A 24938-nucleotide genomic window follows, 5' to 3' on the forward strand; every position below is an offset into this window, starting at 1 on the left:
AAGGTAATACTTGAGTAGTTGGGAGAACTACCATACCCTTTAGTATGTGTTCTGAAATTTGTAATTCTTACATACAAAGGCACGTGTTTTAACTGAAGAGGTGTATTCTCAGCTTGCCATTCCTACCTATTTAGAGTGCATTTGGATAATCTAATCCTTAAACACAAAGATTACATCTTCTTTTATTCTGTAAAAGCACAGAGAATAAGGCCATGCACAAAAAAAGATGTTCTTGACATCTTCATGGTTATACTTGTATTTGTTTTTGGAATCTGGGACCCAATAGAGACCATTCATTTTCCGATGCTTTGAACTTCATTAAAAAAGTTATAATCTGACATTTATTTCTTCTCTTAAGAAATAGTGAAACATTTGTAATTTTTTGTAAATAAAAAAATTATAAGGAACCAGCCATCCTTTAAAACATCACTGATGCTCAAGACCCCATTGTAAGGAAGCAGTATGATATATTAAAAAGGAAAAAAAAATTAATCATCTTTTTATAGACCTATGGATTTATGAAAACATATGAAACCAAAATTCATAAACGATATAATGTAGTATACTTAAAGTGGTTCATATACTTGAATTAACTTTTTGGAACAAAACAGCTTCATAGTACCTCTTCTGGTACTAATTTCAAGTCTGGAAAAATAGAAATAAGGATATTTTCGTTAAGCTTTTAAGTTGAGACTCTGATTCAATTTAGTACAGTGTGAAGGAGGGGAGTTGTGACTATAATATTTTATTATGTCAGGATGGCATGATATGGACACAGTGAACAAATCATTGTATAGAAAAATATTAATATTTTCGTCATACAAATTGCAAGGCACTGAAACTATTTTGAGGTGTTAAGCTAATATTAGGTAGAGGATTCTTTTAATAAGTGAAATTAAATGCTTGGAGTGTGGTGTTCCTGGTAATTTCAGGCTGTTAGTTTTGGCTCTAATCTCACAAAGTGCTTTTCATATAAATACTTTAAAAAACATCTTTAGGCATCTGACTATTTAATTTTGAAATGAACATGTTTCTGGGGTGTCTAGGTGGCTCAGTTGATTAAGTGTCCACCTCTTGATATCTGTTCAGGTCATGCTCTCATCGTTGTGAGGTCAGGCCCCGGGTCCAGCTCCACGCTGAAGGCAGAACCTGCTTGGGATTCTCAGTCTCCCTCTGCCGCTCCCCTGATCATGCTCGCATCCTCTGTCTCTCTGTCTGTCTCTCTATCTCCCACTCTCAAAACAAACATTTTTTGGAAAAGAAATGAGCATTTTTCCTTTCAATGAATTATTAATTAGCTTTCAGGGGCAAAGTTTTTTCTTGGCTATTTCCTATAGAAATTCTGAAAATGACAACATTGATTTATTTGAGGAACTATAGATATTTGGAAAATATTTAACCAAGGTTCCTTCTCTGCATTTTCTCCCAGTAAGAGAAGGCAGGTGTCTGGGCAAACTCTAGACTTGGGTGAGGAAGAAGCTGCCTCATCTGAGGACGCTCCAGGAGACTGAATCTCTAGCAGCTCTGGGCTTAGGTTACCTTCAGCCAGGACTGCTTTTAATTAGAAACTTCTTTTTCTTTTCTTTTCTTTTTTTTTTTTCTTTTCTTTTCTTTTCTTTTCTTTTCTTTTCTTTTCTTTTCTTCCCTTTCCTTTTCTTTTCTTTTCTTTACTTTTCTTCTCTTTTCTTTTTTTTCTTTTTTCTTTTCTTTCTGGTTTGTTTTTTTTTTTTTTTTTTTTTTTTTTTTTTTTGCTGTGGAGACCATGGTGGGAAGGGCTGGGGAGCGTTGCTGTGTTAGATGAAGTTCGTAAAACTCCTTTATTGCTCGTAGGAAAAACTCCTAAAGGGATGGAAGAAGGGTCCACGAAGAATGTTCCTTTAGTAACAAGGCTGAGCATTCTTAGACTTCCTTTGCACAAAGCAAGCAATTACTGGTGGCCCTGTCCCCTGGATGTCTGACAACAGCCGTTTATTATTCCAGCAGCCTCTTTTCATTCAATGTCTACAGGGTGGCAATTAAAAAAAAAAAAAAGAAAAGAAAAAAAATTGAAGTGCCAGTTGTTTAGCACGTCACCATCTCTTCCACTGAAGGGTTTACAATCTTAGTGGGGCGGCGGCGGGGGGATGAGGTGGACACCAAGATAGAAACAAGCCACTTTAGTAATGTGTTACATGTGAAATGATAAATTCATTCTAGAGCTTAGTGCCTTCTATTTCTGCTGGGACCTAGAGACCTAAGTATGCTCTTACCAGTCCAGCACCCAACACTGAAATTTACTTGCCTACCTTAAATTTCTCAAGGAATCTGAAATACATTGCTTATCCCCAAACTAAGACGGACTGCAGATGTTATAGTATTTCTCATTCCCCCATCCTGTTAGCCAAGTATTTGCATAATAACTGGAGCTTTCTAAATATAATGGCTTATCCCTAAAGGACTCTAATGAAGGGATTATAGGTTAAGTGGCAAATGAATGCCAAAGACATTTGGGTAAGCCAATTAACCTGATGGTTTTTCACAGTTAATTATCATTGAATGAGCAGAGGTTAGTGCCCAGAGTGAGTGAACTACTTTTAGATGAAATTGATAATTTCCTATATACTTGAAACAATGAAGAATTTTTAAAAGCACTTTTCCAGAAGGTGAGTGCAGTTTATTGGTACCAGTCATTTCTAGTTAGACTTCATCAGAAATATATCGAATGCCTACTATGTGCTAGGTTCCAAAGGATAAATTAGATGCCTTTCTACTTCTTAAAAGTTGACAGTGCATTGGGGGAATAACAGTGCATTGGGAGGTTCTGACAAGACAACAGTCGAATCAAACCTGAAGACCGTTGGGAGATTGATATCCAGCTCAATTCCCCTCCATTCATGAAGGACATTAATTAGTACAAGGCAGAGTAATGCCAGTGCTTCCTGTTGCTCTATTCCTCAGACTTCGCCCTAGCAAACTAACCTATTGTCTGTTTTCAGCTCCCAAGCTCACCGCTTTCTGACCCGACTCATGGTCTGTGAGAATATTGACCATCAGCCTGGCAATGTCTTTGCAGCTCCCTTCATGTAACTCCTTCCATGCTTTTCTCTAGGAAGCTTTGGATCTTCTAACACTGTTGGGAGTCTGTTTTGTTCTCCTATAGCGGTAGGGATTTCATGGTAGTGTTTTCGTAGTACAGTGAAATTGTCTGTACACTTACTTGCCTCTTCTATTAGGCTGTTTCTCAAAGTTGATGGATCTGTTTTGCTCACCATTCTATCTGCAGTGCCCTTTATGTAAGTGTCTAGTCTATCACTGAATAAATGAATATATATATGGGTGAGCAAATAATTCTCTCTCTCTCTCTCTCTCTCTCTCTCTTTAGTAAATAATTTTCTTATGACAAAATTCCTTTTTTGGGGGGGCAGTGATTTTCAGTTGGGGATGGAAAAGGGAATATCAGAATTACTTGTGCCCCATTTTCAACACGTTGATTTCCTCCTGCTCCTTCTGAAATATCTTCCACATATCATCCCATTTAGGAACCCTGTTAATTGTATTAAGAAGTCAGAGTTGTTAATGGGAATGTGTTAGTACTCAATGTCAAAATTAAGCATATTTGCAACAATAGCTGTGAACGTTGTTGGGGGAGACTGTGGCACCACAAATGAGCATGGGGGATTGTAGCATACTTGGACGTATGTAACTGAACATACGTCCTGGCAGAGGAAGGAAAGGAATGACTTGAGCAAAGGCCTAGAGGCTGGGAAGTTAGGATGACATTGAAATGCGTATGGAGAAGTAATGGGAGATTGGCCTAGAAGGCATAATGGGGATGGCTATGAATGCTGGGCTGTGAAAGATGTTTATTATGGTAAGAAATAGGGCATGATGAGGGATTTTTATGGAGTAGAGTAGTGGTGTTAGACTTATATATCAGGAAGTTTTTCTCTCTCCATAGCATGTGTATAGTGGATCAGAGCGGGAAAGAAAGCAGTCAGGGATAACTATTTAGTTCAGTTTAACAAATATTTATTATGAGCCTAATATGCGTTGGGCACTGGGAGAAAACAATAGGGCCCGATTCCTTCCATGAGGGGACTTAACAGCCTAATGAAGGAGAGAAAAATGAACAGGCAGTTTTAGTAAGCATGTTAAGCTGTACAGGCAGGACGTAATGAAAGCCCGCATGAGACTAGAACAGAGAAGTTAAAGGTAGATTCAACAGAGACTTGCATGTTGGATTTTCTCTGAGGTTCTGAACAGTGTTAAAATATTCTTAACCAATTTAAAAATGGATGTAGGAGCAAAGAGAGAAGGAGCCCTCACGCACAACCTTGATAACAGTGTTGGAGGAATGATGGTACTTAATGAGGGACTTGTATGAAAAAGGAGGTAGATGGCGGGGAAAAGTACTGGGATTTGGTCTCACCAAGTTAAGATGCTAAAAGGGCAACTAACAATATCGGTAAGTCCAACATCCTGTTTTGTTTAGCACCCTCTTGGTTGTAGATGTCCAAATGACCATTCAAAGTGACTCATGAATAAGGAGCATTTACTGGTTTATTTAACAGTGTTATTAGCTTCAGGCATGATGGGATCCAGCTGCAGTAGGAATGGTCTCTTTGTCTCCTAGATCTGGGTTCTTTGGTGTTGGCTTCATTCCTAGGCAGACTCTGTTTTCAGGGAATTCTCTAGCAGCCCAGTATTTCATCTCATTCTCAAAAGAAGATGTTCTTTCACAGTAGACTCTTGGGGTTGTATTTGACTCTGATTGAACTGGCTGGCTGCTAAATCAGTTGTTGTGGCCAGGAATGAGGATAGGGGACTGTAGTACATTAGTTGGCCAAATCATCGATGACCTTTCATCAGGAGGTAAGGGCAGCCTCACCCTATCCATATGGACTAAAAGTCAATGTGGGTTATTCTCAAAAGAAAAGCAAAACAGGACACTGTTAACTAGAAGGGGCCCCAAACCACAGCAAGTATCCATTACACAGGCTCTGTAATTTTCAAACATTTAAAGTTAACATTGCTTTGTTTGATCTTCAACATAACAGTTTGTGGGAAGTGCTGTTATCTGACAACCATAGGTAATGACACTGAGCTTTTGAGAGACTAACTGGCCAAAGGTAGTACTCGCGGTGGTAGTAAAGGAACCAGGATGTCATCACTCTTCCTTCCATTCAGGTGTGGAGATCAAGTGGGCAGTTGGAAGTGGGTGGCTCCAGCACCCAGACTGGAGACACAGCTGGAGAAGGCAACTCTTGAGTTGGAGATGTTGGAGACGATTGACCATAGAGGTGGAAAGTGTAGAGAGAAAGGTCAGGGAACAGAACCAGGAAAGAAACATCCATATTTGGGAGAAAAATGCGAAGGAGATGCTAGTCAAGGAGAGTTAGAAAGAGGTAGCCTAAAAGGGAGGAGGAAACTCAGGAGACTAATGTGTTAAAGACCAAAGGTAAGACTTCATAGATGTGTATTATCTTGGGAGTGTCATTAAAGCTTAAAGGAATTTTAAGTGAGATAGATACTCATGACCATGATCCGGAGATTATGAAGGCTATAAACATAATGAAGGCTAGCAGCACTTGCTTGGTGTTGATGGTAATACTAATACTAATAATGATAGCAGCTAACATATAACATATATGATGTTATATATACACATTATATTACATGAAACAATGTACTTTCTGCTTACTGATTTACTCCTCACAATGACCCTGTAAGACATGTATATTTATTATCCTTATTTTATAGATGAGAAAACTGAGCACCCTGGACTCTAGTTTCATTGGCTCTGGAGTCAATTTTTTTAACTTCTGCAGTTCACTGTCTTTCCAGGGCATGGACAGGCATCCTTGGGTAGCACTGAAGTAGGGCAGGTTAACAAAGGTCATTCTTTTTCTTCTCTCTCTTCTAGAGCCAATTTCAACCCATCATTTGAATTTTTTTTTTCTTTTTTAATTAAAAGTTTGTCCTCTACTTACCTTTCAGTAGAACAATTGAAAACACTTTTGGAAGAGGCTGCCGTTTGATATTTGAAGAATGGAAGCATCATTTCTGCTCTGATGGACTCATGGTCATTTATGTGGGTGTTTGTGACTGAAAAGGTCAACAGACAGAAAAAATAGCAGTGAGAGAAACACACACAAGGACAGTTAGGATGGCAGTGTCACACCATTCATCAGTTTTACAATAGTGTTGGCCTTTGTCAACATTTCCTAAAGGAAAAATCATAAGGCAGCAAAAACAAAGAGCCACAAATGAACAAAACTGGAACAGGTTAAGACCTCCTTGAAGACTTGAGGGACTGGATGTTTTTGCTTCAAAAGACAGTCTCTCAGTCATGTGTTCTCTGGAGAATTCTGCCTGCAACTGTTTCTTTTTCACATCTGCTGCTCCGATGTTCTTCACCTTTCCCGGAGTGGAAAATTTCCTAATTCCTTAGTGTCTTTCTGAATTTTCAACACCAATTCATAGCAGTAACCTAAGAAATTGTATCAGTCTGAAATTTTGTTTTGAGTTAAGGTTTTTCATTAGCTGAGAAAGAGCAGAAGTAGTTTTGCCATTTCCATTTTGGACTCTTGTAAGAAAATGCAAATGGATGAAAATCTATTATGCTTCGTGTTGAATGATTACCTTTACTTCTCATTTTGCTGGCAGATTATTTAGATTCTATTAAAGCCCTTTTGGTTCATATTTTTCTTAATATGATGTGAGGGATGCGTAATACATCCCTTATCACTGACTTGCATGTGTGACATGACTTATATACTAAAGCCCGGGACAATTTAGTCTTATTTCATGTCTTTTGCCATAATATTCATTGGCTAACTAAAAACCTGCCTAAGCAGATAATACCCATCAGAGAATTTTATCATATTAAAGTCTCCCTTAGTATAACATGTTTTGCACATGGGTAAAGTGTTCCTTTGCCTTTCAATTTTGTTCCATTAAAACTGTCCCCTAAATTTTTTTCTACGGTATAAATTTAGGGCTGTGTCTCAGCAAAGTTTCCTCTTGTGGCAAAACTATGAGATTTGTGAATTTTGTTTTTTGTCTTGAAACCCTTGTTTTGTGAGAGTTAAATATACAGTATATCTTGTCGGCTTCCACAGATGACTAGATTTATTGCTATAAATATAAGAAATTCTGGCAACTTTGTATAGCTTTTTTAAAGAATACATGCTTCCTCCACCCACCCACCCCCCCCCCCCCGCCCCCGAGAAAGTCTTTGTTGAGTTGGTTATGGAGCTGAACTAATAGCATGTAGAAAACCTGGTTTGAAGAACCTGATTCTCTATCCTATATGGATCCGCCGTGAAAGGGTGAAGTATGGTCCTGAACAAAATGTGCTTTCCAGCTTTCCTCACTGCATTAGCAAAGCCTTCTCCCAGAATGCTTTGCCATCGAGCTTTCTACTGCCCTGACTTCAATGGCAAGAGTGTTTCTGCATTGATATTACATAAATTCACATCAATATCTAGGTTAATGTTTAGTAGAGGCCAGTTGGCTTTTCATTCTGAATTGTTTGAAATCAGCTCTGACAACGCTGTTTGGCAATTTGGCAGTTTTTCATATTTCTTTTAAATTTTAATTATAACCCATCAAGTCTTAAGCAGTTACTTCTGGGTTAGACTCTTGATGAATGTCATAGCAGGGTGTTTTAATTTAATGGATCCAGAGTAACATCTGTTTCTAATATTTTAAAAGCCAATTTATATGGAAATTCGTTTAATACACAGTCAATACACGGAGACTTGTAAAAATAAAATAAATATGGAAAATCAAACCCCTGTGATATAGTAGGTCTTCTGTTAACAAAGGATTTCACTGATGGCAAGGTTCAGCTGCTACTACCTAACACCCAAGATATCACAGCTTAAACAAGATAGCGATTTATTTCTCATACTCACAAAATGGTGAGGTAGTTAGCTTAAAGCTGGTATGGTCTACCATAATAGGGACTCAGTTTCCTTCAGTCTTATTGCTGTGCTCTGTGGAGCATGACTTCTATTCCTAAGGATTCCCTATGGCCCAAGATGGCTGCTGGAAGTCTAGCTATTACATCTGTGCTTCAGCAAGAGCAAGGAGTGGGGGAGGGAGGGTATAATGCTAAGCTTTTTGCTTTTAAGGACACTTTCCAGAAGTAGCGTGTAGCATTCTGCTTATGTTGCACTGGCCAAAAAATAGTCACATGATCGTATTTAACAGCAAGGGAAGATAGGAAATGAAATAATTTTTTCAGATGACTATCTACCCAGCTAAAAACTAAAAGATCTATGAGTACGGGCAAAGGGGAGAACAGACATTGGAGAACAACAATCTGTGCCACACTGAATATTTTTTAAGACATGATTTTAATAGACCTTCAGCCTTTTATTGAGCATCTAGAAAAGTCCAATGAGTTCTCATGAATAAATAATATATGTAGAAGGACTAGCATGGTGTTTGGCTCAAACAAGATAATCGTGACTACTATTGATAGGTTTTAATTCTAACCCCCACTTGCATCTAATTTCAGAGACTGTGAGTCAAGCTGACTTTAATAAGGGAGTTTTTGAACACCGTACCCCAGTCTTTATAGAATAGTAGCAACAGCAGCTCACAGAGCCCGGATGTCATGGCGCTAGGTCTCCAGAACACTCGTACTGGCAAAGCAGTGTTCTTTGCTTCTCTATATAGAAGATAAATACACAGTTGGGAGTGTTTGTTAGCTGTTTTCAAGGTGAAACTATTATTGTTACAGAAACTAAAGCTCAGAGAGGCTAATTGGGAAGCGAGTTAAAGAAGCAGTTGAAAATGAGCATTGCCCCATCATTTGACCCCAACTGGGGTACTAACTGTTCTTTCCTCTGGCTGTGTCACCTTGGATGGGTTTCTTAATCTGTTTGGATCTGTTACATTTTCCTGTTTTTGAAGATGCTCAGGTAAATTACGGAGCATGTTTCCCCTCAGTCCAGGGCTTTTCCAACCTCGTTTTGGTAATATTCATGTGGAGATTCCTTTGATCATGCCTGCCTCACAGTGAAAAGCTGAACCGATGGGGGCTGGAGGTTAAAGATATCAGGTGGCTTTCTGTCACATATTCTTCAGCTGTACAAATGCCCACAGCCTTCAAAAGCCCTGACATCACACCAGGCAAGAGGCTTCTAATAATGGAGGCCTCTAATAATGTCTTGACCTCTCTCTGTCCTTCTAACTCACGTGCCTCTATTGTGTTCTGTAAGTATGGAGATGGACTAGGGGTACAGACATTCAAGATGCCACCTTGATCTCTGGAAGATATAATGGCATAGAGCAGGGATCCTTCAAACTGAACCATTTACAGGCCAACATTTGTACCTTGTCTGCATATACCGGTACTGTGGGTTCCTTAATATTTGTCTTTACGTTGAGTTTTTAATTTTTAACAGCTTCATTCTGAGCAAACATCTGTGAAATCCAGCTTCGATTTGATAATTAAATTTCCTTTCAGGTACACATTAAAATAAATATATCCATTCAAATTTTTACCAGGTTTGCCTGTGTATCTTCTAAAATACTTGCAGTGGTAGGTAGATCATCACATTTTGGGAACTGCAACAGAGTGGAAAGAGCGTGAGCCATGAAACTCTACCCTGCTGATTCCAGCTGTGTGACTTTGCTACTATTATCGATTGATCATTCTTAACCATAATTTGTTCACTTGAGAGATGTAGATAATATGTACCTCATCATTCACTCTAAGGATTAAACAAGATACAGCCAAGGAGACTGTTACAATGCTTGGCGGATAGCAAGTCCTCAGTGAATTACTAGGTTATCCTTCCTTAGAGTCTGTTTGCAGATACCAGGCATGCAGGCCTGTAACTGCTAGTTCTCAGAAGCAGGACACAAGGCACTTGGTATGGATGATTGCAAGTCCTGTGAAAACTCAGAGGGAGAAAGGCTGAAGCTTTCTAGAATGAAGGAGAAAAGGGAGACATTTGGATGAGGGAAGAGGCATTCTTCCCTGCCTCTACGGCTCTCCCTTGGCTACTCAAAGTGTGGCCCAAGGACCAGTAACATCAGCATCACCCAGTAGCTTGTTAAAACTGTGGCATCTCCGGCTCCTCCCCAGACCTACTGACTCAGGACCTGCCTGTTAGCAAGATCCCCCAGTGATTTGTGTGTGTGCCTGAGAAGCAGTGCTCTGGGCACAGATATTCTGTCTAAGGATATTTCATTTCTAGTAGGGAGTTAGTCCTTGCTCTCAGCAGATCTCTGCACCAAGATCACCTGCGCGAGGATCACTAGTAACACCTGCACTGCGCTTTATAGAAGATGCAGATTCTCAGACCTCACATCAACCTGCACCCGTAATCTGCATCTTTAGCCCATACATTCCATGATTTTTTAAGGCCGCTGTTTGACAACTGCTGTAGTAAGTCTTAAACCACCTATAGAAACTGCATTTATTCTTCAAACATATTTGCATTTGAACAAACAAGAAAACTTTTGAGGAAGAGAGATACAGTCCTAATTGTAGTGTCAGTAAGCATTAAGGGGAGGATCTGAATTCAATCTATATGTAAAGGCTTCTGTAAGGCTCATTTGCATTAATCCTGCATACCTGGAATCCCATCATACACAGGATAACAGCTTCCCAGAAGGCAGTGTCTTAGCAATGTCACATACAGTTGACACTTGAACAACATAGGTTTGAATTGCATGGGTCCACTTATACATAGATTTTTTTTCAACAAATACAGCACTGTAAATGCACTTTCTATTATGATTTTTTTTAATAATGTTTTCTCTAGCTTACCTTATTGTAAGACTGCACTATATAATATGTATACAGAATAGGTGTTCATCAACTGTTCATGTTATTGGTTAGACTTCTGGTCGACAGTAGACTATTAAATTTTAGGGGAGTCAGAAGTTATGCTTGGATTTTCAACTGCATGAGGGTCGGCACCCCGACCCCCATGTAGGACAAGAGTCAACTGTATTTTCTTCTTTTCCGAAATTTTATATTTGACTTTCTGTAAACATTTTGTTTTTTAGCCGTGCTATCAAGACTAATCAAGACCTTCTCCCAGAAACTCCCTGGACACACATTTTCTACAATGATTTTTGGGGGACTCTTCTAACCCACAGTGGCAGCCACAAATCCTACCGGCCACTCTGCACTCTTTCTTTTCGCCTGAACCATGCCATCGGAGGGCTGAATCCCTGGAGCTATCACCTCGTCAATGTCCTGCTGCATGCAGCAGTCACCGGTGTCTTCACGAGCTTCTCCAAGATCCTCCTTGGGGACGGATACTGGACCTTCATGGCTGGCTTGATGTTTGCCTCTCACCCCATCCATACGGAGGCCGTGGCAGGAATCGTGGGACGGGCCGATGTTGGGGCCAGTCTCTTCTTCCTCCTCTCCTTGCTGTGCTACATCAAACACTGTTCTACCAGAGGCTCCTCGGCCAGGACTTGGGGCTGGTTCCTGGGGACAGGACTGTGCGCAGGATGCAGCATGCTGTGGAAGGAACAAGGAGTGACCGTGCTGGCTGTGTCGGCAGTTTATGATGTCTTTGTCTTTCACAGGCTGAAAATAAAACAGATCTTACCTACCATTTACAAAGTAAGTGATTGTGGGCGCTGGAGCATTGGGTTACTGAGCAGCCTCCTTGCCTGGTCCTTTTCCCCCATTTAAAAAGCAAATTTGTCCCTCTTCAAAGAGAATTTAAAGTAAGCTGTGTTTTGATCTTCAGTAAGTGGAAGTGTCCTTTTTGACCTTTCCCTACTAACATGGGTTTCATTCCTTGATTGTTTTATGTCTTGGGTTTCTTATTTTCATGATTTCAAAGGGTTCTGGTAGCTGGACAGTTTTGCCTTGTAAAAATTATGCACCTTTAGTATTTATTTTTATTCATTTTTTATTTCGGCCCCAATTCTCTGTAATCCAGTAAATTGCTTATAATGTGTATTTATAAAAGTATCAGAGCTGATAATAGAGCCAGATGCTAAACTCTGTAGAGGGGAAATCCTCTGCCATTTGTTAATAGTACTTTTCCTGATCTGACTTTGGAAAACAGCCCTTCTCTGCAGTGCACTGGGAACTCAAATTCTTAAACAATGAATCATCTTCACCTTTTCCTTGTTGTAGTGAATAAGAATAGAAAAGTCAAAACAGAAAGAGGTTATTATAAATTTTGCCCTGAGGCCAATTAAGGCCTTTGCCTCAGGGCTTAATATTTGCTCTTCTGTATTCCCTCAGTGCTTTCAAATGCACTGTGGTTTAAAGGTCACAGAAGCACTTTCAGATCTCTCCCACCTAAGAGGACCAGTTTTTGGCTAGTGTGTTAGGGGAAGGCATTGGACAGACATAGCTATCTTGAGAAACTGCCTCTTTCCCATCTCCCCATTATCTCATTCATACTAAACTTACCCTTGCTTTGCCTTTTAGTTAGAAAAGATGCACTTGGCCAGTGCTGGCAAATCTTGGTCCTGTTCTAGGCCAGTTCCCCCTTCCTTTTGGACACTTAAGTGAGGAGCTGTGATTTTGGATACTTACCTGGAGAAAGCAGTCAACTTTTCTCATTTTGGCAGTTCTTTCCCCTCACCCCGTCAATTCTCCATGTTACTTAAAATCAGATTGGGAAGAATTGAAGTGAAGGAAAAATTAAGGGAAATAGAAACATTTATTTATTTTTTAATGACTTTTTTTTTTCTTCACTTAGTAGGCAGAGTAGTTACTGCTGCTCTCTGTGCTCTGTGGGGAAGCATAACCTTTTCAGTTAGAACTCAAGTATCAAGTGCTTAATGAAGTTCTTTTGTGATTTCGATTATATGCTGAAACTTTAAAAGAAAACTCTGGTTAGGTTGAGTTTGACGCCTAAAAACAATAGTTTGAAAGTCAAATTCTTAATTTCAAATCAATTTTAATTATTCTTTCTGGGAGATTTAGGGAGAGAATTCTTTTTTTCTTTTGTTTTAAAACCACATCAACAACAAAACAAGCTTTCTTGTTTTATTGGAAAGACAGATAGAATACACATAAATCATGGTCTTTGTCCTGTGGAGACTATTTGAGGACTTTGCATCGATAGCCTGTGAAACATTGTGGTTGGACGTTTTACAGAATTTCCATTTTACCGTCTCCTGGAATACGAAATGATTTTGATATACCAGTTCAGGACTTGATTTTAGGACCTTTTAAAGTTCTAAGACATTTTCAGTTTTCTAAGCATATTTTCAAGGACAGAGTTGCTGATAGAGACCCTTATTTTAATTGTGTCCCCTACAATTATTTGGGGCATACCTATAATAAGAAATTATTCTTTATCTTAAGTTTATTTTAAAAAAAATGTTTAGTTTTGAAAGAGACAGAGCATGAGTGGGGGAGGAGCAGAGAGTGAGAGGGATGCAGAATCCGAAGCAGGCTCCAGGCTCTGAACTGTCAGCACAGAGCCCGACACAGGGCTTGAACCCAGAAACTGTGAGATCATGACCGGAGCCGAAGTCAGATGCTTAATCGACTGAGCCACCCCCAGGGACCCCGGAAGTTAAATTAAAAAAAAAAAAATTAAGTTTATTTATTTATTTTGAGCAAGAGAGGTAGCAAACTGGGGAAGGGCAGAGAGAGAGGGAAAGAGAGAATCCCAAGCAGGCTCTGCACTGTCAGCAAGAGCTGGATGTGGGGCTTGAAGTACAAACCTTGGTACGTACCACTGTGAGATCATGACCTGAGCCGAAGTGAAGAGTCGAACTCTTAACTGACTGAGCCAACCAGGCACCCCTATCTGAAGTTAAATTGCCCTGAGCATCCTGCTTAAGAAAATAAGAAATGTCGCTAGCAAAGGAACTCCTAGCAGCAGAGAGTGTGAAACACCCCTCTCCCCACCCCCCATGTCATGGGAAAGGACTTAATACTTTGAAGATTCGGTGTCCTGAGAAGTTTCCAAATGGAAAGTTGCCTAGACTCTCTGGCAGCCATTGCTTGTGGGCAAGGGAAGTAGTTGAAGCAGCAAAACAATCTGAGAGTCGCTATCTCCACTCTGCTTTTTCTTTCATTCTCACATTTTGGGCCAATGGGCTTAATGAGAACATTTCAGTAACAGATTGTATAGATATGCAAGGGACCATAGAGACCTTCTATGCCAGTCCCTTTATTTCCAGCAAAGGTATAGAACACCAGAGGTGTGAAGGTCACCTAGAAAGTGGTAGAATCACTGGAACTAGGATACATATTTGCGTGTGTTTAGCGATCATTTTACTATATTTTGAAGATGTGAAGATGAATGAACAAATGTAAATAAAGTCTGATGACTTACTTGGAAGAGAAGAAAATAAAGTGGAATCAAATATTCACTCACACTGGCTAAGTAACCTTAGGCTAGTTCAATGACCTGTTTTTTTTTATCTGGAAATGGAGACGGTTCATGTTCTGTCTTAGAGATGTTGTGAAGAGTGTAATTATGGGGTGTTCAGTGTGAGCTGAGTGCCCAATGTTTGGAAGGCACCTGATGATACTAGTTGAAGAGAAAGTGGAATCAGTGGAAATTGTAATTCTTTATTTTAAGGAAGAGAAGGCCAAAAGATGAACTTCTACTAGTCTTTAAACATACAGTGGTTTTGAAAGCATATGACTTAGGAATCAACTAAGGCTGAAGCATGAATATTTAGGCAGAAACTTTCATTTAGAATTTTATGACTATGGGGCTTGTAAACACTGGCATAGATTACATATGGAAGTTATAGAAAATTCCATATTCTGTCTTTATAATATATAGATTTCTATGCCTGGGGTGAGTTAGAAGAGACTCTGAAGGAAGTGAATTAAAAGACTTTAGAAGGTCCTTTTCAACCTTAAAAGAATAAATCATCTTAAATATCTTGCCAATTAACTCCACATCATGGTTTGCCAGATGAAATAAACTTCCCTGCCCTATTAAAACATAACTTTTATATAAACAGAAAGCTCCAGTGCACAAATGTTTAACTCTGTTATGCAAACCAGTGAACCAGCCAAGTACTCAAAACCCAAAATGGCGGACCTCTTAAAGCTGGAAATTATTAGGACCAGAGGGGCAAGGCTCTCTGTTTTGATAGTTTCATCAGTAATGTTTTTCTCATAACGGTCACACTCAACTTCTTTCTTCACAGTGTTGGTTTCAGCTCTGCACCTTTTAAAAGATTTTGGGTCTTTTAAATGTGCACCAGGGCCAGGCAGAAGGGATTGGTGGAAGCAAGATTCTGCCCACCTCTAGGACCCCTCTTCATCCAGTATTACAATAAGAAAATACAGGTTTGGGTTGGGTAGAGTTTGAGATTTTTCCCTTTGCTTTTCAAGCGAGAGAGAGAGAGAGAGAGAGAGAGAGAGAAAATGAGAGACAGTGCATGCAGGTGAGCTGGGGAGGGGCAGAGGGAATGGGAGAGAATCTTAAGCAGGCTCCTCACCCAGTGTGGAGTTTGACATGGGGCTGGATCTCATGGCTGTGAGATCATGACCTGAGTGGAAACCAAGAGTGGGACACTTAACTGACTGAGCTACCCAGGTGCCCCAAGTTTGAGATTTTTCTAAGAAGACAGACTTCTGGATTTTTCTATGACATTTCTTATTATTTAAAATCAATTACTAGTTTAAAAACAGATAAACCCTGTTTGGGCCCAACAAAATCCTTTGGATGACTGAATTTGGCCAGAATTCTTGGCTGCCAGTTTTTGGCTTCTAAGGCTCATGCAGATGATGCACATATCTATATTGTATAAAAGATGTTTGCAGTTCTGCAAAGGAAATATGAAAGTTTTCTTTCTTTGAAGTATGTGAAAAATAGTAAGGACCTGGCATATTGTAGATACTTTATTTAGCATTTAATAAATACATAATATATGTGTGCTAGGCACTATCCTGAGTGTGCTAAAACATAAACACATTTAACTTATATAATAAGTGCTTATTGAGAGAATATGACTTATGAACTAATGTGGTTGAATATGACATGAAATAATATAATCATACGGTTGTCAATAGTTAAGATTTGTTTTTTGTTTTTGTTTTTAATGTTTACTTATTTTTTGACAGACAGAGACAGAGTGGGAGTGGGGGAGGGGCAGAGAGGGCGACACAGAATCTGAAGCAGGCTCCAGGCTCTGAGCTGTCAGCACAGAGTCCAACCTGGGGCTGGGACTCATGAACTGTGAGACCACGCTCTGAGCCGAAGTTGGACGCCGACTGAGCCACCCAGGTGCCCCTTGTGTTTGTTTTTAATAGTTAGCAAGATTTGTAAGAAGACACCAAATATAAAATCTTCAGAAGTGTGTTTGAACAAAATGTGTGTTCATAAACATCTTAAGTTTTTTTTTGAATGATCCTCTTCTTCGCTTCAGCATTCTATTTATGGTGTTTCCCACATTGTCCTTGGCATCTGGTGCACCATCTGACACATAGTAGGTACTCAGTAAATTATTGAATTCACACTTGTTTCAGTTTGCCTTTAAAAAATGTGTGCCTGAAATGTTACAGTGAAATCCAATCCTCTTCCCTTTATACAAATGAGGATTTCATTCCTGGTTAGTGGGGTCCAGAAGGTACAATTGGAAGAAATGCATGTCAGAAAAATGTTGAAAAGTAAGTTTTCTTGACTTCTCATCAAATGATTATTTTAGCCTTTCTTAGATGACTTTCACCTACTTTAGTTTTATGTGGTCAAAAAGTAAAAGTGGGGGAGGTGGCCCTTGAAACACACTTAAACTAGCCTTGCAAATAAATGTTTCACTTTTATCTGCCCACAAAATTTTTTACAAGTCTCCCATGACCCCAGGAGGTACATGGGTAATAAAATCAGCAAAAGCAACATTTTTCTTACTTACCAAACATCAGTCATTGCTTGCCTAGTGGCCATTTTCTGTGCTTATTTAACATCTGTTAACTGTTTTAATGTGGAAACATCTTTTTTCCCTTTATTAGCCTCATAATCACTTATTCAGTTACAGGTGGAAAAAAAAATTAAAGTAAAGGAAATCTGAAAACCAGTGTAACAATTCTAATAATAGCCCAAATTGATTTGGAAAAATAGCCCTTTTAGTTTGCTCTTTTAAGAATTTCTGTAAAGATGACTATCTTCGCTTTGCTATAGTTGCTTCCAAGATGTACCCTATCTGGACAACTTCCTTTTCTTAAAATTAAATTTTGTAGCTCTATTTCATGTAAATAAAATGATGAGACTACATTATGAGAGAGGAAATGGGGAGGCAGTGCCGCTTTTGGGAAAGGAGGCATCTCTGTCTAGAAATAACTTTTTCATTTTAATGCTGAGCAGGATGTGAATGGTGTAGGTTGCCTATGGTGAAAAAGTTTATCTTGGATGTTAGGTAAGCTTGGTTCTACATCAAGATGCAGTGATCAGACACAAAGTAACAAATAATCATCTGTTTTCAAACTATTTACAGGGTTTACTTTGAGAATGTTTTCTGAGGGCAGGGGCTTCCGTTCTGTTGAAGGTTTGGGGTTTGTCACTATTGGAACACTGAGGATCTTAAATGTGGTGCTTCTGTACATCTATTTTGTGTGACTCCCCCTGTATAGAAGAGCATGGAAAGAGAGGTGCATCGCCTACAGGTATTTGCACATTGAATCCACATGTGCTTTTTTATTTGATTAGCTGCTGGGGATGGCATTGGCCCAACATGTTATCGTTTACAGCTTTGTCCCTTTGCTTTCTAGACTAGGTTGTGGTTTTACTCAAGATGTGACTCTCATATCGATTGCGCTGAATGAAATATATATTTGCTGTTTCTGATTTTCTTCAGTCCACATCTGTGCCATTCTACTTCAAGTAGTGTTCCCACTTTCTTATGATTTTCTTTCCCTTCATTTGCCTTACACTTGACTTTGTGAGAATCCAGATATAGCAAGACACTCCGATTCTGATCACAGTATTTCCTAGCATTATTGAAACTGGAGGGCTGACTATTTGTCATGTACTTACAAATGAATTTGGATTTCATCCCAGTAAACTTGTTGTAGCATTTAATATTCATGACCTATAGAACTTTGAAACTTTGAATAGATGCCAGCAGTGCTAACCAGATAATACCACAAATAAAGGTGAGGTTCAAAAATATTTTACAACTCGGAAAGTCAAAGATTAATATTAATAAGGTATTTTATTTCTGTGGGTTGCCTTCATTGCTCAGCTGATTTAAGATGATTCTGTATTCTGGTTACAGTTTAAGTGCAAGTTGAGTAATTGAAATTTGGAAGCTGACTACCCTTGCCAGTTCATGTAATGCTTGTGTTAGAGTGTTAATACCTGGAAGGGTGATCTATTTGCAGATTATCTTTTTTTTTTTTTTTTTTTTAAAGATTCACCTTTGTGCAAGACGCTGTATTAGGGCTTGTGGGGATTCAAAGATGAGTGCACAAAATTCTACCCCTAAGGACATTTTAGAGTAGGCTAGAAAGTTGTGAATAGCACATGCAAATGTAGAACTGAAATTCAAGCTGGAAAGTGGGGAGGCTGTAAGGGAGGCACTGGAGTGCAGGACAGCTTCGAGGAAGGGGGGTGTACTTTCTGCGGAGGGGATCAGGAAGCACTTTCAGGAGCAGAGACATTTGAGCAGGGCCCCGAATGGTGGTTCAGATATAGACATTTATAATTGGAGAGGTGAGGGAGAGTGGAAGGTGGAGCCTGAGAACTGCACAGAGGGAAACTCCTAGGAAGTTCCGGGGGACCACTGGGCAGTGGTTTTGGCAGATACAGTGCATGAAATGAAACAGGAAAATGAATGAGGAAAGGTAGATTGAGGCAGCTAGTATGTATAATGATGTAGGGACCTTTTAAGGTATGTTGTGGCCCCAGCAATGTTGGGAGACAATGCATAATTTTTAAATGTGCTTGTTCTTCGACTGGTCCATGGGAGAAGCTTGGGAATGTCCAGGCTAGCGCCATTTTGCCACTTGGGAGGCTTTCTTCTGTGTCCTTACTTGGGGACAGACCTGAGAGAGGATCCCTTTGATGATGAGACAGATTCAGGAGGTTTATCTCATTCAGTGAGTGTGTTTCCTGCCATCTCATCATTTAGCATCAAAAAAAAAAAAAGGCAGTTATTTTTCGAAGTTAGATTATTTTACTTTTTACTCTATAGTATCTAGCATATTATTATATACTCCTAATGAGAAAAACAGGGAGTCCTTCAGGGCTTTCTCCTGTGTCCGTTCTTCCAGCATTGCTGAACGGTGTTCAAATGTTACAGTGAGTGGCCACAAGTACAAAATCCCTCTTTGTTTTGTACTCCTTACAGGAAGACAGAAACATTTTTCAAAATGGTCCTTTTTACAATACAGAATAAAATATTCTATCAGCACTGAATTTCAACCAGTTAACTCCGTATACCATCAGTGAAAATGACACGCAAATTGGACCTTGTGATGAATAAATAATGAGTCTCATTGAAATCATCTCTGCTGTTCTCATAATACTGTCTGGGATACGTATTACATCACTCGGCTCAATTTTCGATAACCTGCTGTCTCAGAGGAATCAGATCGACTGAAGGGGATCTCATGATTATCTGGTTACTCATATTCAACTGGGTACCTTCAGTTTCACAGAAAAAAGAAAAAATACCCAATGTGGTTTGCACAAATTTCAGATCATTGTCATTGCCTGTCTTAAATGCTGGGAACGGTGGAAATGCTAATTTAGTGTTGACCTCTCAAGTGAAATTTAAGCTATAGAAAGGCACATTCCAGGAGTGCATTAGAGATTCCTGAAAAGGCATGATCAGGTAGCAGGTGGGGTGGATAAAACTGAGTATTAAATCAAATTTATTGATAGTTAAAATAGTTATGAAATGTGATAGGGCAGTAAGGTTGCATGGTGTGGCATGTTTTAATGTTCACACCAGGTTCTTACCTACTGACCACAGTGTTCCTTTTTTCAAAAAGAATGGTAAGAAACCAAAAGGGGAAGAGAGGCAGCCAAAGTGTGCAATGATTTGGTGCTAGGAAGGTCAATGTGCCCTTGCTCCCTGGGTTTGTCTTTACAACTCTGCAGCACCCAGATGGCTCCTGCATGCTCTGTTGGTCTGATTATAACTCTTGCATCAAGTGAAATAGCATGAATTCAGAATTTAATACATGTTTCCTCAGTAATTATGGCCTTGATTAGTGAAGTCAGTGTTTCAGTTCCAAAGGACACTTTCTTTCTCTCTCCACATGTTTACTCATTTAATTTCAGGAGATGAAATAAACTGCAAAGATTTTTTTCGATATGATAAGAGAATCTACAGTGCCTGTACCTGGTATGTGGTTGTCATTTTGCTAATAATTCATGTAAGATTCAAAGCAAACAGCAGGGACAACATGAGAAAAATGAAGGACATTTAAAAACAAGTAAATGACTTGGTTTTTAGTAAGAGAAGAAATGGAAAATATATTTAGAATTTCCATTAAAATATTGCTTAACGTAACTAAGTACCAAGTACATTTAATAGAGTTCTTGATGATATGCAATATCAGTTGTATTTAAAAATAGTTTACGTATTTAAAAACTGACAAAAAGAAAAATTAATATTTTAATTTTGTGCATTTTGTGCATCTTAAACTCTTAGTTTTCAATGTGTTAACTCTGTCCCCTCCCCTTTAAAAGGGTTTATGTGTGTGTGTTGTGTTATGGGTCCTATTAGAATAAATTGCATAAAGACATGCTTCTATACTAGAGTCAGATTATACCAAAGTGATACATGAATGATTTGAGTGTATTTCCATAACTTCTATGAAATGGAAAACTCCAAATTGCATAGAATTAATCTTCTAACTTGAAGTTGGGCAAAAATTTGCCAGTTTCGGTGTTCCACGGAATGTAGCTTCTTTCTTCTTAAGATCTTGTGACATGTGATGAAAAGTTAAATCTATCTAATAGTATAAAAACCACCGCTGTTTACTTCGAATAACCGTTGGGCGTTTGGCTGCTCTCCTCTTGCACAGGTGCTAGTAAGGCTATTGTGGAAAAGCCATAGGATTGGAGCATCTAGATTTAGATGCAAATTGCTGTGACCTTGGATAAATTACTGACCGGCTTGCACATCCGTTATGTGGTCTGTAAAATAGGAATACAATATTTGCCTTGCAGGGTTGTTAGGTATGAATATCGTCAATGTACACTTTTCCGCCAAGTTCCTTTCCTGTAGAAATATCATGGCCATCAGCGTTTCACAGTGTTTCCACATTTCAATAGTAACGAACTTTTTACCTGTCATTTTGTAGAGCACTCAGTGTAGTTGTTGCTTTTCTCACAGGGATGCAGGGTGAAGCATCAATCAGAAAAAAATGGAGTTTTTGCTATCCTGTTCACCGGTGCTGACAATGTAAAGAATATTGAGAAAACAAACAAACCTTTTGCAAGGATAATTCTTCTGAACCACACAATTTGATCATTTCTCTTTTTGTTTAATCTATTGGAAACAAATATATTTAAGTCATTCCTTAATTTTTCGTCACTGTTTATATCAAAGCATCAACTAGAAATTTTGTAGCCTGATTTTTTTCCCCTTCTGGCTCAGGATGGTGCTGTTGCTTATACATCTGAAAATGGAGTCCCCTCCTGTTCCCCCAGCACCCTGTTGCCTGTATATCCCCTTTAGCCAGGTTTAGAGTAAGGAGGATTAGTTCAGTAGCTGCAATAGCTTGCAGCATTCAAGTCTCATTCTTTGAAGAAAGGGGAAGCATTGTTATCACCTAAAGGTGAATGTTAATCTCTTTCTTTCCCCTATTCTTTCCCAAACCTGGCAGGCAATATTGTTACAGCTGATTCCAGAATCTGTTATGAGAAACCTTTTCAGGGAAACATTGAGGCTGCTTTTTATTGGTGGTGGTGATGCTCAGCCGTTTATTTCCCCACCTCCTAGGGAGATAATAAAGAGCGAAAAGTTTTATTTTTAAAGGAATACTGCATCTGGCTGCCAAAATTTTTATGAAATATTTTGGATGCCTTAATAATATTCAGACCAAATTATTTTTACAGCAGCCTAAATCCTGGTAACGGTGGCTTGTTGAGACAAGTCTATAATAGGTAAGATTGGTTTTGATTTTAGAAAATCCAGTACTTTAAAAGTCTGATCTAATCTTCAGATGGTACAGACGGTAGGTGGGGGTTGGTGACTGCTTCAAGATTTTAGGATTCATTTCATCATGTGTTTCCTTCGAATAGTCCAAACTGGGATGATCATCAGCGTCTCACGGGGAGACTTTTAAACCAGAGATTGCAGCCCAAGACTGGAAGCTACTGAATAAGAATCTTTCTGTCTGCTTACATTTTGTTTTTGAGGCATTGACAGGGAGCTGGTGGAGAGGCAGCAGGAGAGAAACTACTTTTTAAAAGCTCTCCCTCTGATTTTGATGATAAGCTAGGTTTGGGACCCGCTCATGTGCATTGATATACCTCCATACAGTATCATGAAAGGTCAAAAATGTTTTGTGGCTAGAGAGAGGTATTAGAAACTATGTATCTACATGCCTCCCCTTCTCTCTCCACAAATGTGAGGTCTGCAGAAATTAGGCACAGGCTTGGTTGAGAGCAGAGCCTCCTCCCCGGGTTCTACTGCTGTCACTTTCCCTCCCTGACTTCAGTTTGTAGAAACCTGTTACTGTGGAATTAATTTTCTATTTGTCAGTTAGGACTGCCTGGTGTTAATGGACCTGTGTACCCATCCCTCAAGTTCATCATTAATTAAGATTCAATCCTTCTTATTTTACCCTGGGTTCTCTTTGCAATGTTACTAATTCTAGAATACTTTTTGAAAATGAGTTGTTTTGTTTTTGTTTCCATCCTCCCAGGCCCCTCCTTTTCCTGTCCCCCCCCCCCCCCCACCTCATTCAGTTAAGTGCTTAAGTTTTTGCACGTTGTCTTCCTAGTCCAGCTTGATTTAAGTCTGCATTCAAACGGAATATTTACTTTTGTAGCTACCAGAAACTTAACACAAAGACACTAAAACCACAGTGTGTTTTTCTTCCTAATTTGGTTAATTGCCTTTACTAACAGTGTATAACTGTTTGAAGTAGGTTACTCTTCAGTGGAAGGATTTTCTCTTTGATGATGTAGAGCCTGAGATTGGTCTAGAAGAGCATTAAAAAAAATATTGGGGCAGCTCTTTGTGGCTACCTGCTTCCAACTCACCAAGGCACCATGCACTAACTCAGAAGCAGGGGAAATTTTTGGCATTAGCAGTTGACCCATCAGCTGGGTAAATGCCACCAGGGGTGCCTGCATGGCTCAGTTGGTTTAAGCCTTGGACTGAGTCTTTGATTTCTGTTCAGGTCATGATCTCAGGGTTTGTGAGATGGAGCCCTGCCTGTGTGCAGAGCCTGCTTGGGATTCTCTTTCCCTCTCCTTCTGTGCCTCCCCTGCTTCTCTGTGTGCCTTCCCCCTGCTCCCCCCCCCCCAAATAAATAAATAAACATTAAAAAAATGCCACCAATAGTATCTTAAAGATGTTCAGAGTTTCTTTTGACTACAATGTGAGTTTAGTGTCTCACTGTTGGGTGAATATTTGAATCAGTGACAACCTTAATGTCAAAAATGAGGATAACTCCAAAATGAACGTATTTCAGAGATGAAATAACAAGAATGGAGAAAATGTAGAGGTGCCAATTGAAAAATGGGCTGGCTGAGTGAGAAAAGGACTGAATTTAAGTTGTCAAAGCAGCAGCCTAAAGTTTCTGGTTTTGGGACAGGATAATTTGTAGTCTTTGATTCTCCTGCATTCTGCAGTATAATCTTCTCCAGGGCTGTGCCGACTTCCATATTGTTCAAAGAGGAAGAGAAATCACTCATTTGAATCCATTAGCTTTCATTTGCATATACACAGAGCTGGCAGTAATAATGATAACAACCATTTATCATGCCTTACTGTGTGCTTGGTAGAGTGTCTTCTGTACATTATTTTGTTCACTCTATGTGAGTGGGTATTATTAATCTCATTTACAGTTAAGGAAACTGAGGTTTATGGAGGTGAAGTAATTTTGCCCAAGGATTCACAGATAGCATACAGTGAAGGGGTCTCATTCCAAGTATCTGACTCCAAGGTGCATGGTCTTCCCATAATACTGTTTTTATACAAGCTTAGCTAAAGTGGAAGATCCAAATAGTATTTTTAAAAATATTTATATATTTATTTTGAAAGAAAGAGTGGGGGGAGGGGTAGTGAGCGATGAAGAGAGAGAAATCCCAAGCAGGCTTCACGCTGTCAGTGCAGAGCCCCATATGGCGCTCGATCTCACCAACTGAGACATCAAAATGGAGAGTCAGACGCTTAAGGGACTGAGCCACCCAGGCATGCCCCACCCCCTCCCCAGATAGTATTATGAAGGAAATAGCCATTCTTACATTACTTGGCCTTGGGACAGATGCTACTTACTTACAATGGCTTTAAATACAAATTATCTGCTCTTCCATATGCAACAGTTTTATGGTTGCTAAAAAATACGTAGATGGATAATATATTATCCCAGCCCCTAGGAAGTACAAAACACGTATACAATAATTACATCACTCTGCACTAAGTGCTAATAGAATTCCATAGAAAGTGCCAGAGAAGCACATGTGTCTGACAAACTAATTCAGCCTTGTTGAGGAAGAGTCTGAGACAGTGGCAGAGAAGTAGTGACATCTAAATAGCCCGGTTTATCCAGGATTTTGTTTTGTTTTATATTTTTTAAAAATAATTTAAAATCATTTCATGCTTGTGCATTTCATTTAGGTTCAGAGTCAACTTCCTTATATCCCCCCCTCATGCCTGTCATGTGACAAGAAATTTGCTAGATGCTTTTTAATTTTTTTCCATTTTTTTGATAAATAGGTACTAAGTGCCATTTAGGTATGAGCACTATTCTAGATGTTAAGGATAAAGTAAGGAAGAAAACAGACGAAATTCCTATTCTTTTGGAATTTACAGTCTCTAATTTAGCAGCTGCAGTTACCCTGTGAGGTCAC

General features: G+C 39.2%; 1 protein-coding gene across 1 annotated transcript in view; it reads left to right on the forward strand.

Annotated features, from left to right (window-relative positions):
• The window catches only part of TMTC2 (transmembrane O-mannosyltransferase targeting cadherins 2), a 405001-nt gene that overhangs the window by 145704 nt on the left and 234359 nt on the right, over positions 1-24938 (forward strand). Inside the window, exon 2 of the mRNA XM_043561689.1 lies at positions 11014-11584. Coding sequence (XP_043417624.1) covers positions 11014-11584 — 571 coding nt within the window. The remainder of the gene's footprint in view (positions 1-11013; positions 11585-24938) is intronic.

Source organism: Prionailurus bengalensis, chromosome B4 (genome assembly GCF_016509475.1).
Source record: "Prionailurus bengalensis isolate Pbe53 chromosome B4, Fcat_Pben_1.1_paternal_pri, whole genome shotgun sequence".
In the NCBI taxonomy this organism is placed as follows: domain Eukaryota; kingdom Metazoa; phylum Chordata; class Mammalia; order Carnivora; family Felidae; genus Prionailurus; species Prionailurus bengalensis.